The 19,292-nt window shown below is 42.6% G+C and overlaps 1 protein-coding gene across 7 annotated transcripts in view; it reads left to right on the top strand.

Annotated features, from left to right (window-relative positions):
• The window catches only part of JAK2 (Janus kinase 2), a 208,134-nt gene that overhangs the window by 101,998 nt on the left and 86,844 nt on the right, over positions 1-19,292 (top strand). For all 7 annotated transcript variants that reach the window (XM_075596797.1, XM_075596745.1, XM_075596788.1 and 4 more), the window contains one exon: positions 6,495-6,612. In XM_075596797.1, coding sequence (XP_075452912.1) covers positions 6,495-6,612 — 118 coding nt within the window. The remainder of the gene's footprint in view (positions 1-6,494; positions 6,613-19,292) is intronic.

Here is a 19,292-nt window from a genome sequence, read left to right as displayed (position 1 = left end):
AACCCAGGGAGGAGGGGTCACTGTTGTCGTCTTTTGATAAATACATTTTAAATATTGCAATCAATATAGTTTCAACATGACAGGAGTAATAATAATTAGGTGTGTTGTGTGTCAAGTGTGGTCACCTCCTGTAGACACTCTAAAAACAGCAAAGTAATGGATCTAATCATTTCATGTTAATGACCACATACTGTATAGTAAAGGCAGAAGAATCCACGCACGCCAAAGGTCTCTGGTGAAGAAAAAAGATGTTTACGCAAAAAGGATCCTGCTGGAATAAACACCTTTTTCTTCACCAAAGACTATTGGAGGGCCTGGATTCTTCTTCCTTTAAACATAGAAGTTCCCTTCCTGGCTATTTATTCCCGTATGCACCTGCGGCATGACTGCTATAGTGTGAGTGCTCCTAAACCCTTAAAACAATGACATTATATACATTTTGTATGACTTCTATTATTACACTGTCATTGGAAATACATGATACATGCTATCTTTACTGTTAGTCGTGTCATGTATATGGGACAGATTGTGTCTGATCATGAAAGTGTGTTTTAAGACTTTTTTTTACATTTCCTTAGCAATTCTGGGTGTTTGGCTGAGGAAACCCCATGCAATGAAAACTGTTCAAGCCATGTGTTTTACATAGTTACATAGTAGATATGAAAAAAGACATATGTCCATCAAGTTCAACCTATGCTACATTTAGACAACAGATAGTTTGTCCTATATTTGTACTTTTTTTTAAAAAATATAATATATTTTAATTAAATATATATTTTAATTAATGTAATGTATTATAAATATATTTGTATATTAATCCAGATGATCCAGAGTTTTCATACTTTACAGCCCTTTAGTTTGTGTGGTTAACGTTTAAGGGACCTATTCCATAAGCTCTGATATTGCCAATAAAAAGTCAAACTGGAATGTGATTACAATCTGGTATGTTCACCATATTTTTTTAGGAATGCTTGCTATCAAAAAATTGCTCAGTTAAAATATAATTTGCATGCTGTTTTTGCCCGATTTGCTGCAATACTGGCAAGAAATTGAATGAGAGAGGGAGGGAGAGAGAATGAGAGGGAGGGAGAGAGAATGAGAGGGAGGGAGAGAGAATGAGAGGGAGGGAGAGAGAATGAGAGGGAGGGAGAGAGAATGAGAGGGAGGGAGAGAGAATGAGAGGGAGGGAGAGAGAATGAGAGGGAGGGAGAGAGAATGAGAGGGAGGGAGAGAGAATGAGAGGGAGGGAGAGAGAATGAGAGGGAGGGAGAGAGAATGAGAATGAGAGGGAGGGAGAGAGAATGAGAATGAGAGGGAGGGAGGGAGAATGAGAGGGAGGGAGAGAGAATGAGAGGGAGGGAGAGAGAATGAGAGGGAGGGAGAGAGAATGAGAGGGAGGGAGAGAGAATGAGAGGGAGGGAGAGAGAATGAGAGGGAGGGAGAGAGAATGAGAGGGAGGGAGAGAGAATGAGAGGGAGGGAGAGAGAATGAGAGGGAGGGAGAGAGAATGAGAGGGAGGGAGAGAGAATGAGAGGGAGGGAGAGAGAGAGAATGGGAGAGAGGGAGAGAGAGAGAATGGGAGGGAGGGAGAGAGAGAGAATGGGAGGGAGGGAGGGAGAGAGAATGAGAGGGAGGGAGGGAGGGAGAGAGAATGAGAGGGAGGGAGGGAGAGAGAATGAGAGGGAGGGAGGGAGAGAGAATGAGAGGGAGGGAGGGAGAGAGAATGAGAGGGGGAGGAGGAGTGAATGAGAGGGGGAGGGGGAGAGAATGAGAGGGGGAGGGGGAGAGAATGAGAGGGGGAGTATGAGAGGGGGAGTATGAGAGGGGGAGGGGGAGAGGATGAGAGGGGGAGAGGATGAAAGGGGGAGAGGATGAAAGGATGAGAAAGGGAGAGGATGAGAATGAGAAAGGGAGAGGATGAGAATGAGAGGGGGAGAGGATGAGAATGAGAGGGGGAGAGGATGAGAATGAGAGGGGGAGAGGATGAGAATGAGGGGGAGGGGGAGAGAATGAGAGGGGGAGGGGGAGAGAATGAGAGGATGAGAGGGGGAGGGGGAGAGAATGAGAGGATGAGGATGAGAATGAGAGGGGGAGGGGGAGAGGATGAGAATGAGAGGGGGAGGGGGAGAGAATGAGAGGATGAGAATGAGAGGGGGAGGGGGAGAGAATGAGAGGATGAGAGGGGGAGGGGGAGAGAATGAGAGAATGAGAATGAGAGGGGGAGGGGGAGAGGGAGAGAATGAGAGGGGGAGAGGGAAAGAATGAGAGGGGGAGAGGGAAAGAATGAGAGGGGGAGAGGGAAAGAATGAGAGGGGGAGGGGATGAGAATGAGAGAATGAGAATGAGAGGGGATGAGAATATGAGAATGAGAGGGGATGAGAATGAGAGGGGATGAGAATGAGAGGGGATGAGAATGAGAGGGGATGGGAATGAGAGGGGATGGGAATGAGAGGGGATGGGAATGAGAGGGGGAGGGGATGAGAGGGGGAGGGGATGAGAGGGAGAAAATGAGAGAGAGAATGAGAGGGGGAGGGAGAGGGAGAATGAGCGCGAGAGAGAGAATCCAGGCTGAGCTGGGCCGCTTTCCTCTACTGCTCACTGTACAGAAGAGAGCACTGCCATTCTGGGCTCACCTAAACAAGAGCCATCCTCAGTCTTACTGCTACAGAGCAATGCAAAGCCAGGACCTCCTCACTAAACCCTGTGCCATCAAACAACTTGTCCTGCCACACTGATCAACAACCTGCCGAAAAAACAAACCAACTCAATCGCCAGCGAAATAAAGAAGCAGTATGTGGTTATATGGGATAATGATATCCAGCGCTCAAAGAAGCTGGAGACCTACCACAGCCTACAGAGAGAATACACTCTGGCACCCTAACTACTGAAGGTAAATGACCCAAAGCAGAGACAGACTTTGACCAGAACAGAACGAGTGCCCACAGCCTGGAAATAGAAACAGGCAGACATAGACAGAACTGGAAGCCCCGGGAGATGAGACTGTCACAGCGATGTGAGCTAGGAGAGGTAGAAGATGAAACACACTTCCTGCTGCCCTGCACACAATACTCTGACGTGAGGAGTGCCCACCTGGAGAAACTCAATGCTCTTATTCAGAACTTTAATAATATAAAAGAGAACCAGAAAATAGCGTGGGAGGAGATGAAACCACAGCAGAACTAGCTGCACACTATATCAGCACCTGCCACAGTCTGAGAGACGCTCACTAACCCCCACATCCCTGTGTGTAACTGTTACCCATGTATCGTGCAATCATTATACACTACCCCCTTTAATTCATGTACTGTGTAACCATTATACCCTACCCCCTATTATTCATGTACTGTGTAATCATTGTACCCCACCCCCTATTATTCATGCTTTGGCAATACTGCAATGTACTTTCATCATGCCAATAAAGCTGATTTGATTTGAGAATCAATCGGAGAGAGAGAGAATCAATCGGAGAGAGAGAGAATCAATCAGAGAGAGAGAGAATCAATCAGAGAGAGAGAGAATCAATCAGAGAGAGAGAGAATCAATCAGAGAGAGAGAGAATCAATCAGAGAGAGAGAGAATCAATCGGAGAGAGAGAATCAATCGGAGAGAGAGAGAATCAATCGGAGAGAGAGAGAATCAATCGGAGAGAGAGAGAATCAATCAGAGAGAGAGAGAGAGAGAGAATCAGAGAGAGAGAGAATCAGAGAGAGAGAGAATCAGAGAGAGAGAGAGAGAGAGAGAATCAGAGAGAGAGAGAATCAATCAGAGAGAGAGAGAGAGAGAATCAATCAGAGAGAGAGAGAGAGAGAATCAATCAGAGAGAGAGAGAGAATCAATCAGAGAGAGAGAGAGAATCAATCAGAGAGAGAGAGAGAATCAATCAGAGAGAGAGAGAGAATCAATCAGAGAGAGAGAATCAATCAATCAGAGAGAGAGAATCAATCAGAGAGAGAGAATCAATCAGAGAGAGAGAGAGAGAATAAGTGAGAGAGATTCTCTCTCTCTCTCTCTCTCTCTCTCTCTCATTAAGAGAGAGAGTCAGAGGGAGAGAGTCAGAGGGAGAGAGTCAGAGGGAGAGAGTCAGAGGGAGAGAGTCAGAGGGAGAGAGTCAGAGGGAGAGAGTCAGAGGGAGAGAGTCAGAGGGAGAGAGTCAGAGGGAGAGAGTCAGAGGGAGAGAGTCAGAGGAAGAGAGTCAGAGGAAGAGAATCTGAGAGAGGGAGAGAATCTGAGAGAGGGAGAGAATCTGAGAGAGGGAGATAATCTGAGAGAGGGAGAGAGAGAGATAATCAGAGAGGGAGAGAATTTAAGGAAGGGCCCATTGACTTTTATATACCTCCAAAAACCTATACTCTATGTGCTGATATACCTGCAAACACACCCTAGATTTCTGGAAAATATACAAATGAACAATTTGGATATATGTGGCATCATCTCATTCGCTCGCTTTCTTTCTCGGTGAGGTGCGATTCCTGACTGTTCTTTTCTGGAGCGATCTGCAAACTTGCAGCTTAATGTACAGGTCTTAAAAATGTCATTTGGCAAGAGTCTTACTTCTGTACAGTTTTTGCAGATTGCACTAAATTGCATAGCCAGAACCAAATCACAAAAAAAAATTCCCTTGCTGCTGGTTTGTACATGCGATAATGACTTAACGAATAAAGCGAGATAAAAATCCATGTGAAAACAGCTGTTTCTGCACGGATAAGCACTTTTATAGTAGCGGAGTTTAATAAACAAGTACCAAAGTGTTGTGGGGAGTGGAAAAAAATGGATACATAACAAAATAGCCAGTGGTAACTGCTACAAGCAAGGTTTTCAACCGTATTCAAAGCGACCTATCATATTTTTTTGTAAGTGTATAAGAGAAGTCTGTGTGGAATAAAAGAACCTTGTGTTAGGTTTGTTAGTTGAGTGGTCAGCTGAATCAAGTGAGTGGTATAAAACAGCAGCATCCTTTGTGTAAGTGGCACTCTCCTATGTAAACGTGTATGGATGCAAAGCAGGGAAGTGAGGTTTTGCTTGTGCATCTGTCCTTACAAATCAATTTGGACTTTCACACTGGATAAAGAATGAAATAAGCAATGCTACCTACTCTGGATTATTCGGGTCAAAGCACAGTTAGAACACTTTGCAGCCCAGTATTGTGAAATGTAATCATCACAACATTGGATTGTTTTGGCTTAAACCTTTATTACTACGTAGTTACATAGTCACTTAGTAGAGGAGGTTGAAAAAAAGACATGCATCCATACAGTTCAACCTATGCCAAATTTAGACGACTGATACGTATCCTGTATTTGTATTTACAGTATATTGATCCAGAGGAAGGCAAACAAAAAAAACCAGTGAAACACCATCCAATGATATCTCATAAGGGGGGAAATAAATTCATTCCTATCTCCAATAATGGCAATCAGATTTCTCCGTGGATCAACATCCTTCCCATGTTTACTTATTTGGTATATCCCTGTATACCTTTCCTTACTAAAAAGATATCAATCATATCTGCCATCACAGTCTCTATGGGTAATGAATTCCACAATCTAACTGCACTTACTCCAACCTTAAGGGATGGCCCGTGTCGTTTGTACTGCCCTTGGAATGAATAGTTCTTTTGAAAGCTCCTTTTGTTGTCCCCAAATATATTTGTATATAGTTATCGTATCCCCTTTTAGATGCCTCTTTTTTTCTTATGTAAACACATCTAAGTTAACTCGCCTGTCCCGATAAAACAGATTACCTTGCAAAGAAGACCATTCTCCTGTGATGAACATGGATTGTGCCATAGGGAGATTCGGATGAACCTTTTAGACCTTCTGCCAGCTTCTACTAAACTTTTATATTTAATGAAAAACAAATATTTGAACACACTTTATTGGAAATGTTATATTGACTAGTTATGGTACAGAGTGCCAACTGCTAATGAAGATATTTGGTTACATCTCGTATAAGTAATAATTGGAGACCAGATCTGAAATGTGGCTTTGATCTACATCTTAAAGAGGCAATGTAAGGCGGCGGAATTTTTAGCGATTTAATTACCTGTGAATTAGGTGCCGGCAGCCGCTCTCCTCGGCTACCAGGATTCACATTATGTCTGCTGTTTAGAGCTCTCAGGCCCTGCGGGCCAATAGGAAGCCGTGATGTCATCGGGGCAGCTTCCTATTGGCCCATGTGATGCGGGAGCTTCAAATCTGAAAGCCCTGCTTGGTGTACCAGAGCAGCTACCAGCACCTACTTCAGAGGCAAGTATCTCCGGAAGCAGGGGGTCGCCGGGGCTGAAATTATCGGGGTTCAGTTCCGGAGACAACCTTCAATTCTATGTTTATAAAAAAAATATATATATATATAAAAAAAATAATAATTTACCCTTTAACTGGAAATATGTATTGCTGAGTATATTTTAATATTAAATAATACAAGCAATTAGGAGATAAGTTGCTATGGGACTTTATTGCTATCTTCCTAACCAAATATTCATGCTTCCTCACCAGGTTTTATTTTCCTCACTGGTATTGCAATGGAAGCAGCAGAGCGTTTCGTCATGGAGTCACGAAGGGGGCAGAGAGCCCCATCCTTGATGACTTTGTCATGTCTTATCTGTTTGCTCAGGTAATAATGTAGTCCTTTTCTTTCTGACTGCGTTATGGCTGTGTTGCGTTGTATATTGTGACATATTAGATCAGTCTTCATTATATCGACTACAGACTTGCTGCAGTAATGCACATAAAAACAAATGTGCACAGTATTTCCATTAGTTCCTGACTATGAAATGTAGAACCACCGAGGTATCAATTGTCATTCTATTTGCGGCGGTTTTTGCAAGACACTGGCATTCGCTCTCTGATATTTAATTGATGACATATTCAGCATACAGTAATTAACTAATTATAGAGTATAGATGGGATTGCCAGCTAGTATTGTCTGGATGAAACCATATTTGTCATCGTCTCCGGCCCTTGCTATGTGATCATGATGAAATCAGGACAGATGCGCATTTACAGCATGTAAGTGTGTCAACGTTGCATCACAGACCTTCATCTGTGCCTGTCATCCTTGCCATGCTTAAACCCCAAATATAAAATGATATAGCTATATATTTTTGTGCGGCGATATAGATCTCTACAGATCGCTATATACAGAACGGGAGCACTCATTTGTTAGGTGGGGCCTTCGAGGCTGGTCTATGCTTGGTATACATTTCTTCTTCTTGAGATGTTCATTTGTTGTATTTCTATCCTTTACCATCAGCACAAAAGACAGTGGTGAATAAAGATATTACTTTATTGTAACATACTCCACATATAAACAGGGTTTTGGTCCCCAGGGAGATCTTCATCATGACCCCCGTGTATGTTACAATAAAGTAATATCTTTATTCACAATTCTATTTTTGTTTTTTCTGGTGCTGGTATATATTTCTTTTTGAGATGTACATTTTTTAGATATAGATATATCCATAGATAATGTTGCAAGATGTAGTATGATACAAATGTATTATAGGCCTACATGGCAACATAGACTCTATAGGAGAACAACATCTAATAATCGAATAGCCACCTCTCCTTTCATTGGGGTGATTATCCCTACCGTGCTCTCCATTTTCCATAGCCAGCACCACATGGAGCTCTCAGCAGACAGGGTGTATTACTCGCTGCATCCTGTGCTGCTTTGGAGCCCGTCAGGGGCCGCTGGTCCATAGGCGCTCCAAAGAGGAGCTGGTTAGGGGGCACTATGGCTTATCTTCCATGTCTTTATGGTATCTCTGCACTGTCTACAGTCAGAGCCCCCATTTTTTTCCACCTACATGCGGCCCTTGGGCCACAGGTTGGCCACCCCTGAGATAGATACACATACTGTACACAGGAGGAGAACAAAGGGAACACCAGGAGCTGTAAAATAAAGGCTGAGAACAGAACAAATACTGTGTCAGTTCTTTCCCTCCTTCAGTCACACCACTCTGTGCATGTAGCACAGTCTCTGGTTGCACCATGCTGCATATCATCACAAACATTTAGCGCACACAGCATAGCATGTGCTTGACTGGAAAGTAACAGAAAATATAAAACACTTAATTATTACTTTGTATTTGTATTTGTTGTGTATCTTAAGTCTCACTAGAGGAGCAGCACCCAGTAGCAACAATGATTGGCATTACAAGTAAAGCAGTTGACCATATAAAAACGTTGTGGTCACAGTATTGGTTTGACTACCAAGTGTAGATTTTGTAGGTCTAATTTTGTGAAATACAAACACTTGGTAACAAGGAGCACAAAATCTGGGAATTTTTGTGATATTTAGGATTCTGTCAGATCTTTAACGGCTGCATACCACCAACAGTCAGAGAAATTATATACAGACCGTGGTTATATGACACTGTTTTCTAACATTTAAGGCCTATATTTGGGTGTAACCGATTATAAATTTGTGCTCAGTTTCGGATTGGGTTCACTCTCCCTCAGCATACAGATATATATATATATATACACACCACACTTAATAAGGTTATGGTGGGTAAAAAAAGTGACAAAAACCCTCCACAGTAAAGCATAAAGCAACTGTAAATATTCCTGTATATTCATTTGCATGTCTTAGACAGGTCTGCAACCCTGTCTTTCACCATTATCACACAGCACTTCCACTGCAGCAAGGGATTCTGGGAAATGACATGCAAATGAACACAGTGCCACCTTTTATCTCAAGCTCACATTACATGAGCAACCCTTAGCCAATGCATGCTGCTTTAGACACAGCTTTTAAGCAAGGGCTTGGGAGATGCAAAGCCAGTAAACCCACTCACAGACATGTTTCAACCTTGATGGGTATCATCAGTGTGAGGTTGGTTGCTGGCATTTGCTCAAATTAGATAAGTCGGTAATCACCACACTTATTAATGTTATGGGTTGCTCATGTAATGTGAGCTTGAGATAAAAGGTGGCACTGTGTGTTCATTTGCATGTCATTTCCCAGAATCCCTTGCTGCAGTGGAAGTGCTGTGTGCTGGGTGATAATGGTGAAAGACAGGGTTGCAGACCTGTCTAAGACATGCAAATGAATATACAGGAATATTTACAGTTGCTATACTGTATGTATATATATATATATATATATATATATATATATATATATATATATATATATATATATATATATATATATATATATACAGTGTTCGACAAACCTATACATTTGCTCGCCCCGGGCGAGTGGATTTAACCCCCGGGCGAGTAAATATTGGCCCAAGCAGCACACGTTTGGTACTAGGTGGCGAGTAGATTTTTTGGTGATTTGTCAACCACTGTATATGTATGTATATATATATATATATATATTTTTTATTCTCACACATGTTCAATAGGTACTCCTTTTGCAAGCCACACTTTTTTATTTGGAAATTCTTTCATAATTTTCACTATTGTTATCATGATTTTGTATGTTATTGTGAGGAATTATTTTAATGTTGACGTTAGAGAGCGGGGCCCCCAAGAGCGCAGGCCCCCGGGCTTTGCCTGGGTTGCTCGGGCTGTTCCTACGCCCTTGGTTAAAATTAAATGTTAAGTATTAACAGTTTAGGGTGTGCTCCATTAGTGCATCTTTTTTTGAGAATCTGTGACTTCGGTCATTAGATTTTCCAGCTCTAACTTGACATGTAAGTTGCAAACCGCTTTGAGCTGAAGATGTGATCAGAAGTGTGCTATTACAGTATAAGTACTTTCTATTTTCAAAGATAGGATCTAGTGAGGTGTTTTTCAACCTTTTTATTTTATTGTTAAGGAACCCTATAATTATATTGTGAAATTCTGAGGAACCCCAACTCTCTCTAATAGTGAGTCTGAGATCAGATGCATTGTAAGGAACCCCAACCCTCTCTAATAGTACGCGTGAGTTGAGATGCATTGTAAGGAACCCCAACCCTCTCTAATAGTACGCGTGAGTTGAGATGCATTGTAAGGAACCCCAACCCTCTCTAATAGCGCGTGTGAGAGGAGATGCATTGTAAGGAACCCCAAACCTCTGTGTGTGAGATCAGGTGCATTGTAAATTCTTCTGTATTTAGTGCACATTTCAAATGGCCTGAAAATTGCCCGGAAACCCTTTAGGCCAGGTCTGGGAAACCCAAAGGGTCACAGGAACCCCTGTTGAGAAACAATGGTCTACTTTAGCTTTACCAATAGATACTGTATCAGAGGCCCATTCATTTTCAATAATCAATCTGGCTGTTTACATGATTGTTTACATTGAGAGTTACCTTTCGTTTTCAAGTATGTCCTAGTCATAGTTATACATGGTTACATTAAGGTTATACATTATATATAAATTGCATGAACATTTAAATATAAAATATGTTAAAGGCGTACGTAACAGTTACAGACCAGATTAAAATGTGAGATTGCTTTAGTTTAAAAAAAAACAAAAAAAAAAACTTAAGGCTGGTGGCGGTTGTGAGTCTCCGGGAGATTATTCCAGTTGTGGGTGTCACGAGAGGAGGTGGCTGGCCCGGTAATAAAGGGGTTACACCCCAGCTTGCCACCCCTACCCTCATGTGGGAGGCGAGGGGTTAACCATAATAATGGTCAAAGTGGGTTTTTATGCCCCTGCCTCAATACCAGAATGTATTCCCCTGGTTTGTCATGTTTCCAAATTTAAAGTGTTACACCACGCAGGTTACACTTTGATCAGGTTGGGAGGGAAAGGGTTAATGGTGTTTGTAAGTTTATGACCCTTTGTTCCCCTTCCCGCCTTTTCACCCTCCATTTGCAATATGGTCCCATAGGTCGCCATTAGGGCTCCATGATAGTCTATGGAGATTTTGAGGATTTTGGCCCGATACCCAAGACCAGCAGGTGGAGCCCGAGAGGAGGAGCGGAGCCCCCCATTGTAATGAATGGGCGCAATGCATTTCAATGGGAGTTCCTCGAGTTCGCTCTCTAGGAATAAGTTGGATGCCTGCCAAACCGCAGCATCCGAAATTGCTACTGTTTCAATGAAAAGAGCTTGATCGCTAAATTGGCGTGGGAACTAGGCTATGGCCAAGTTCACCAGCAATTAAAGTGTGTAACTTTTGCTCTCGGGCAACTAGCATTAAAATTATTTTGGCCCCTAGCTCAGGGGGACACCCTTACTCAACCCCAACAGGGTCCGATGGGGATGGCCCTGGGAAAGGGTCGCGGCCACCACGAGGGTCGCCCCATTGACCGCAATGGCAGAGAAAAGCCGCGTGGCTTCAAAACACGAAGTCCAAAAGTGTGAAAAGTGAAAACCTATATCTCCGGTTCTGTAAGGACTAGAGGGCTGGGATTTGCCACCATGTAGTCACTGCTCCGGCATGATTTCATGGCAATTTCCAGCCCCCTCCGCTCAACCGAACGGAGTAGGGTTAAATGTGAAAAGTGTGGTTTGCCCATTGACTTCAATAGTAGCGGAGGTTCCATTGAATCCTATGGCGGCGCCGGCCCATGCATTTCCTATGGCGGCGCTAAAGGCTATGAGAAATCTCAGCGGCTCACTCCTCCATTGGAATCAATAGGGCCGGCGCCGCCATAGGAAATGCATGGGCCAGCGCCGGCCCTATTGATTCCAATGGAGGAGTGAGCCGCTGAGATTTCTCATAGCCTTTAGCGGCGGAGTCTCCATTGATTCTAATGGCGGAGTTGCTCCATTAAAAGCCTATGGCGGCGGAGCCCATTGAATCCAATGGAAAGAGTGAAATGCAGTGATTTCTTTTAGCCTATGACGGAGAATCCTGCATTAAAGTTAATAGGAGATTTTAACTTGGTTTTATTATCTCCGGTTCTGGGGATCGTGGAAGGCTGAAATTTGGCCACTATGGCGAGTGTCCTGCGGCATGACGACCTAGCAAATTTCAGCCTGCTCGGACCCACAGAACGGATTATTTTAATATATGTATAATATTAAAATGTTACTCTGAATCCCTGATATTTCAAAGCCCGCAAAAGCTACTGGCCCAGAAGAAATGTTAATGGCCACAGGGCGTCAGGAGGTCTGAGGGAAACCCATGAATGAAAGGCTCACCGCCCTTGATTAAGTATTCTAGGGCGGGGAAGAGCAGGACATGGGAACTTGTGTAAAGTGTTGTGCTTCACACCTCTGGTCGGAGTTTCCCAGGCCAGAATCCCAAATGGCAGACTAGGAGACGCTAACCTTTCAGTGTGGGGTGCAGGAAATGGGACTCTGACCAGAGGATTGTGCGCATGTGCCAGCTACCTGGGGACAGGTACCAAAGTGCTTCCCACGTTAGCTGGCAAAGAGCAATTGGGTGCAGGTAATTGTCATCCAATACCTGAGACCCAATGGTAAGGAATAGGAGCAGAACTCCATAAAAGAGTGTCAGCTCTATTTCAAGTTGTTGTTCGTTGGTTGTGGTTGTTCCTGTTGTATCCTCAACTGTATCCTGTTAGATGAATTGCCAGTCTGCGGATTGCTTCATCTTGGCCCCTTCCCATGTAAGTGATTAATATCTTTTCTGTTATTTGTATGTATTGTGTGTCCACCTATTTCTAAGGAATAAAATCTCTTTATTATACCGCAAGTCTTATTCGATTCAGCCCAGAGATAAGAGAGGTTATTATTGTAACCTGGTGTGTATATTATAAACCTGTAAGCTACCGTGACAGGCTGGTGCATGATAAGAGAAGGAGGTGCGGGCAGATTGTTTGTTGAAACTTAGGACCATGAACAGTCCCTTGGAGTCAGATGATAAGTGCTGTGTGTGGTAGAGTTGAGGAGCTTGTTCAGATAGATGGGTAACTTACCCAAAAAGTATTTGAAGACAAGACAGGAACGATGAACTTTGCGCCTAGACTCCAGTGATGGCCAATTTAGTTATTTGAGCATTTTGCAGTAATGGGTGTGGTAGTTACATTCTTGAACAATGCGTCATATTGAATTGTAGAGGGTGTCTTAGTTTGCTTAGGTGAGTTTGGGGTGCCGAGCCATATACTATGCCACCATAGTCTATAATTGGCATTAGCATCTGCTGTGCGATACGCTTTCTGACCAGTAGACTTAGGGACAATTTGTTCCTATAAAGTACACCTTGTTTGGCGTAGAGTTTGGATGTCAAGGTATTATCACGATGTTAGAAAAGAAGAGCAACAGCAGACATGGAATAGATATATTTGTTTACATATATTTTAAAAACATTTTATTATGTTGTATTTTTTTATCTGTTACATATGGAATATATACTGCACATAATATATACAGTACTGAAATGTTGACAATCAGCATTCACAAGCGGTGAGGCTCTCAATAAAAGATTCCTTGATTTGGTATGTCTTATCAATATCATAATAGTTATTCATTCACATTAGGGCTGCCCCAGCAATAACAACTTACAGGCATACCCCGCATTAACGTACGCTATGGGTCCAGAGCGATGTATGTCAAGCAAAAATGTACTTAAAGTGAAGCACTACCTTTTTTCCCCACTTATTGATGCATGTACTGTACTGCAATCGTCATATATGTGCATAACTGATGTAAATAACACATTTGTAACAGGCTCTATAGTCTCCCCGCTTGCGCGCAGCTTCGGTACAGGTAGGGAGCCGGACGTACTGACAGGCGCATGCGTGAGCTGCCGTTTGCCTATTGAGTGATATGTCCTTACTCGCGAGTGTACTTAAAGTGAGTGTCCTTAAACCGCGGTATGCCTGTATAATATATCCTAGTATACAAAATGTTGCTATAAAGGTCCTGGCTTTATGGTTTTCCTAACCTTAGACAGCAGATGCCGGCCTATTTGTGACAGATATAGATAAATAGGGTCAGTTCTAAAAAGCTCTCTGCCGCTGTGGTCCTTTGTACAGAGTAGTTTTGGATGTTTGCCCATTTAATGCTGGCAGATCCTCAGTGGAAATATTAATCCATCATCATAGAGTTGTAATGCAAAACAGTAAATATCTGACTTCGTTATTGTTTGTTTCAGAAAACATAATATACATTCAGAGAAATGTCAAATGTCACACACTTCTTTTATTTCTTTTATTTTGTTTCCCAGGTGGATTTTCACTTTTTTTTTTTTTTATCGTCATTGCTTTTTTGTCTCGAAGTATAAAAAAGATCTGACATAAAGATAATGTTGTAAGCTGTACAGTGGTATGTTACAAATATATTATATTATACGTAGCAGCATATAGTCTATGCAGGGGTGAGCAAACTTTGTTTTACACCGAGCCCCACTTTTCATACGTGATATTAGTCGGGCCCCCCTGCCTGAATCCAAATCACAATACTTTTTTTTAAATTCATCGGTATAAGATTTTTAAAACAGTAAAACATGACAAATGCTCTGGGTTTTTAAAAAAAAAAAATCAGCATAGGAGTATAAGATAATACTGACTGAAATGTTTTCTCCCTCTCCCTCCTCTCCCATCCTCTCCCTCATCCTCGCCCTCCTCCTCATCTCTCGCCCTCCTTCTCATCTCTCCCCCTCCTCCTCATCTCTCCCCCTCCTCCTCATCTCTCCCCCTCCTCCTCATCTCTCCCCCTCCTCCTCATCTCTCCCCCTCCTCATCTCCCCTCTCCTCCTCCTCATCTGCCCTCTCCCCCTCCTCATCTCCTCATTTCTCATCCTCCTCCTCATCTCTCGCCCTCCTCCTCATCTCTCGCCCTCCTCCTCATCTCTCGCCCTCCTCCTCATGTCTCATCATTTCACCCCCCTCCTCCAGCTCTCCCCCCTCCTCCTCCAGCTCTCTCCCCCTCTTCCTCCTGCTCTCCCCCCTCCTCCTCATCCTCCATGCCTACCTGTGGGACAGGGAGGTTATAGAGGCAGGCAGGGGGAGATGATGCTACGTGGCAGGCCGCCAAAGTGAAGCAGAGGAGTTAGGAGTTACAGTGGCAGAGCAGGGCGGCCGGGGTGGAACGCGCTGTAGCAGCATAGACACCAGAAGTAAGAAAGACTTTAGGGTCGGACTGTGGGGGCGCACTCCTCCCTGGCCCTCCTGCTCTGCCTCCGTGCAACTCCTAACTCCTCTGCTGGCTGCTCCTGCTTAACTCTGGCGGCCCGCCACCACCGTTCTTTCCCCCGCCTGCCTCTATCACCACCCTGTTTCACTCTGCGCCCCCCTACAAAATCTTGCGCATCCCTGGTCTATAGGAGAACGGCTAATATTAAATGCATAGAAATCTCGTCTTTAAAAAATGGGATTACACCTTTGCGTCTTGGTTAATTGAATGGTGTATACTGGAGATGTTAGGTGAATGTACGCTTGGGTTTCTAGCTAATTGAATTGGTTGCATTGAAAGTTATGGTGCTGTTTAAAGCTGCAGTTAAAGCAATATCCTACGTGTTTTTTATTTTTATTTTTTAAATCAGTTCTGTACTATGAGAAAATACTAGCATTTAAAAAAAAAAGAATTTATGTATTATAATGTAGCAAGCATTTTTTTGTTCCTATATCAACCATTTACAAAGTCACATCCCCCTCCTCTTCTGAAACAGGCTCTGGCACACCCCTTTTTGAGCCCAGTCCTCTCTCTAGCAGTGCAGCAATTGAATCTAGTGACTGCCTGGTCACATGATCTTCCCCACAGAACTTTGCATCTTGGGTCCTCATCTGTTGCACTGATGACAATTTAGTGAACCCCTGAACCGAATCTTCGCCAATCGATCTCAGGAGAACGTATCGATCGGCAACTTAGCTAGTCACTTGTCAGTATGGGAATTGTATAGATGCACGTATTGAATGGATTTTATCTATTTTTAAACTGCAACTTGAACTGCTGCTTTAAACCTTATAGTTTCCAGACAGCAGGATGTAGGAAGTGCACAGAAAATATATTGCTTTGATATCACTGCTAATAGTTTTAATTTAATGTGATTGAAGAGTTGGAGCTGGGTAATGAAGACCAATCTCTGGCTAAATCTTGGGCTATGGTCCTATGGCCCATGTGAAATGTTTCCCATATGACTGAATGTTCAGGCTTATTACAAATCTATACGCAGGCCTGTTTATTATGATTCTATTTATTGCAAAGTATTTGTTCTTTAGCGGCAACATACTGATGGGAAGTCTTTTGTCCGCAAGCCCTGAAGGGCTCCTAAAAGGAAGTCGGTAATGAAGACTTTAGAGCAGATAGGTGCACCACTCACACACAAGTTGGACACTGGTATTTTGCTGTATGAGGTGTGATCCCTTCCATTTCCTCGCACAGACATTACATTACATTTGTCCGTTTGTTTAAAAAAAATGAATTTCATGAATAATTGACCAATGTCCAGAAGTCTTCAATTTGCAATCCAGGTGCAAATCATTGCATGCCTTCCTGGGGGCATTAAACTGGATACAAGGGTGATCGCATACGCTAGATTCACCGAAAGTTTATGAAGCGAATAGCTGAAGCTTATCCTCTTCCCCCCCCCTTTTCATTAAAGAAAAGCCAACTATACCTACCTACAGTATATCTGAACATTCACGTTTATTTATTGAGAAAAGGAAGATCCTGACAAGAATTACATCTGTTGATCATGCCTGCTCCAAAAGCTACTGCAAAAACTAAGCTAAAACTGGTCCTTTTATGTCATTGGTCCCCAACAGGTTACGTTGTAAGGATGTTCCTGCTTCAGCACAGAGAACTCAATCAGTTGCTCAGTTATTTTCACTGACCAACCTGTGCTGAAGCAGGAATATCCTTAAAAACTGATCTGTATATAGCCATGCATAATAATCAGTGGTTGACAAATCACCAAAAAATCTACTCGCCACACAAAAAAAATCTACTCGCCACCTAGTACCAAACGTGTGCTGCTTGGGCCAATATTTACTCGCCCGGGGGTTAAATCCACTCGCCCGGGGCGAGCAAATGTATAGGTTTGTCGAACACTGATAATAATGGTATACTACTTTCCTCTCTGTTGGCAGTAAGTCCTGATAAGTACAGGTATGCCAGCAGTAGTTATGGAGGTTTTCCCTCACACCCTGGTGAGGTGCCCTATGTATGGAGGGGAGTGGCTGTATGCTCTGAGTCCCTGGATAGTGACATCAGGGATGCGCCTGCCTCCTGAAGTATATAATGCACAACACTGTCAGTTAGTGTTTGTTGACCAGCAGTTGTGTGAAGTAGCGGGAAATTGTATGCTCCTGCATAAGGGATTGTGGGAACACTTTGTGACCCTAGTGCAGTAACTAGCGGTACAGGTTGACCAATCAAGTCTGTCTAAGCCACTCTGTGTCCAGGGACCTGGCACAGGGGTGATCTCTCAAAGAGAAGAGGGAATCCCACTTCAATACGGGAGGGCGTACCTGGCAAAGGGACAGCACGGGAAGATGTGCGGCTAGAGCCGGCAGCTGCATGGGGCAGTCTGCTACATCCAAAGCTACAATAAAGATGTTCTTGTTAACGAAACCCCCACTGTGTGAGTGTGAGATTACTCGACAGTGGATGGCACCACCGAGAAGGAGTTCCTCACCAGGACCATCTCCCTGCGGAAGCATAGATCCTGATGAGGTGGAGGCGCTGCACATGATGTAAGTTGGACTCGCACCCACTACCTCAGCTACCTGTCCTGATGACATCCCCTAATACCATCAAGCGGGAGACTCAGGAGTCCTGTTACTTGCAGGTGCACCACCATACACGATCACGTAATGGGGACCGGTTAGACCACACGGGCCAATGTGAGATTGGGTGGGTCAAACAAGGGGGGTCCAGCCGTTACATGTATAATATTATTATTATTATTATTGTTTTTTTAAGGAACTTTTCACAAGATTGACAGGTTCAGAGTATTACCGACGGGTACCCTGTTAGAACAATGATTTTGCTTTCTCTTCATATACAGTATTTACTTCTGCCTATTATAATAAGACCAGTACTGGAGCTAGGAGTTGTGAAAAGCTGGAGTCATTAGAGTAGTATAATTACCGTAGTTCCTCCCAACCTGTGATGCAGGTACCCATGCGGGTTCTATCCCCCAGCAGTACACAGTACTCAGGGGTTTCAAGCATATTGTTTCCTTCAGAGAGAGTAGGTCATAAATAGACAAAACCATTTTACTGAGAGTAGTCTTATTATTAAATGGATGAAAGAAAAAGAGTGGCGGCTCACTGCCTAAAACTCACCAAGGGTAGGTAAATAGCATAAACGGGTATAAATTTATTGGCACATGAACAGGATTAAAAAACACTCCAGCGCGTTTCACGCCGAATGGCGCTTTGTCAGAGTAGAGGGCTCCCGTTGTCCATTCCCTCTTGTGTAGCACTTCCGCATCTGCAATCAGCACCCCCTAAACCAATCGCCGTGCTCCCACACAGGTGATGCATCAACTAACCGTAATGGCTAATCATGGGTGTTTGAATGCAGGTGCCCAGTCTACGCAGAAAAACAACACTTAGAACGTTTAAAGAAAATAACATGGCACATACATAATAGCAAAATGGCTGAGTGAAACATATTAAAAAGAGAGTGAATAACCAAATTCATATTGAGCAAAGCATGTATGCGGTCTCTCAAAGTTAAAAAAAATCCTGTTACACATACATGAGAAACATTGAATTCATATATTCTGTAATTTTATTGTTATACTGTATTTGAAACAATCCTCATGTAATGCACTATTAAAGATCTCTCCATTGATCAAATTGTTGACAAAATATAAAGATATCTTAAAATCTAAATATCTGTATTGTAATAAAGACTCATGGATACATATCATCGTGTTTTTTTTTTTTTTTTTAACACAATGTATTAATGTAAGTAATGTTGTATGTAAAACAAATCATGGAATTTGTATATATCAATAGATATTAATGAACTAAGAATGCTGTTCTTGTAAGTCATAAATAATCATTTATAATCTAAAAGAAGGATGCAAAGATTCTCTAGAATGCAAACAGTATTGCTTAAACAACCATACACACTATGAATATCATTATATATATATTTATTTATATATATTAACTAAATAGATTTTATATGAATCAATACTGCACCAATCTATAAGAAACAAAGGGTTCAAACCGAAAGGAATTCTCATATTCATATGAGAATACGTAGAATAGAATCTACATGCATGTTCTTAATCAAGAAAATGTATCTTGTTTATAAAGCTGGTTTGTTCAAATACGATATCATAATACTTGACTTGAGACTGCAAAGGGCTGGTTCTTGGTCAAGTGTATTAGATCATGAGTTACTGCAGACTCAACGGAGTGACTGCAAACAGATGATAGGAAAGTTGCAGTTAGGAGGACATAAATATGTACTGAAATCATTTACTTATATATTGATAATATGGAAAATGATCCTGTACGAGATGTGTGCAGAGG

Source organism: Ascaphus truei, chromosome 1, assembly GCF_040206685.1.
Source record: "Ascaphus truei isolate aAscTru1 chromosome 1, aAscTru1.hap1, whole genome shotgun sequence".
In the NCBI taxonomy this organism is placed as follows: Eukaryota; Metazoa; Chordata; class Amphibia; order Anura; family Ascaphidae; genus Ascaphus; species Ascaphus truei.
The sequence above is the reverse complement of the archived record's forward strand: the minus strand, read 5'-3'. Positions and strand labels throughout refer to the sequence as shown.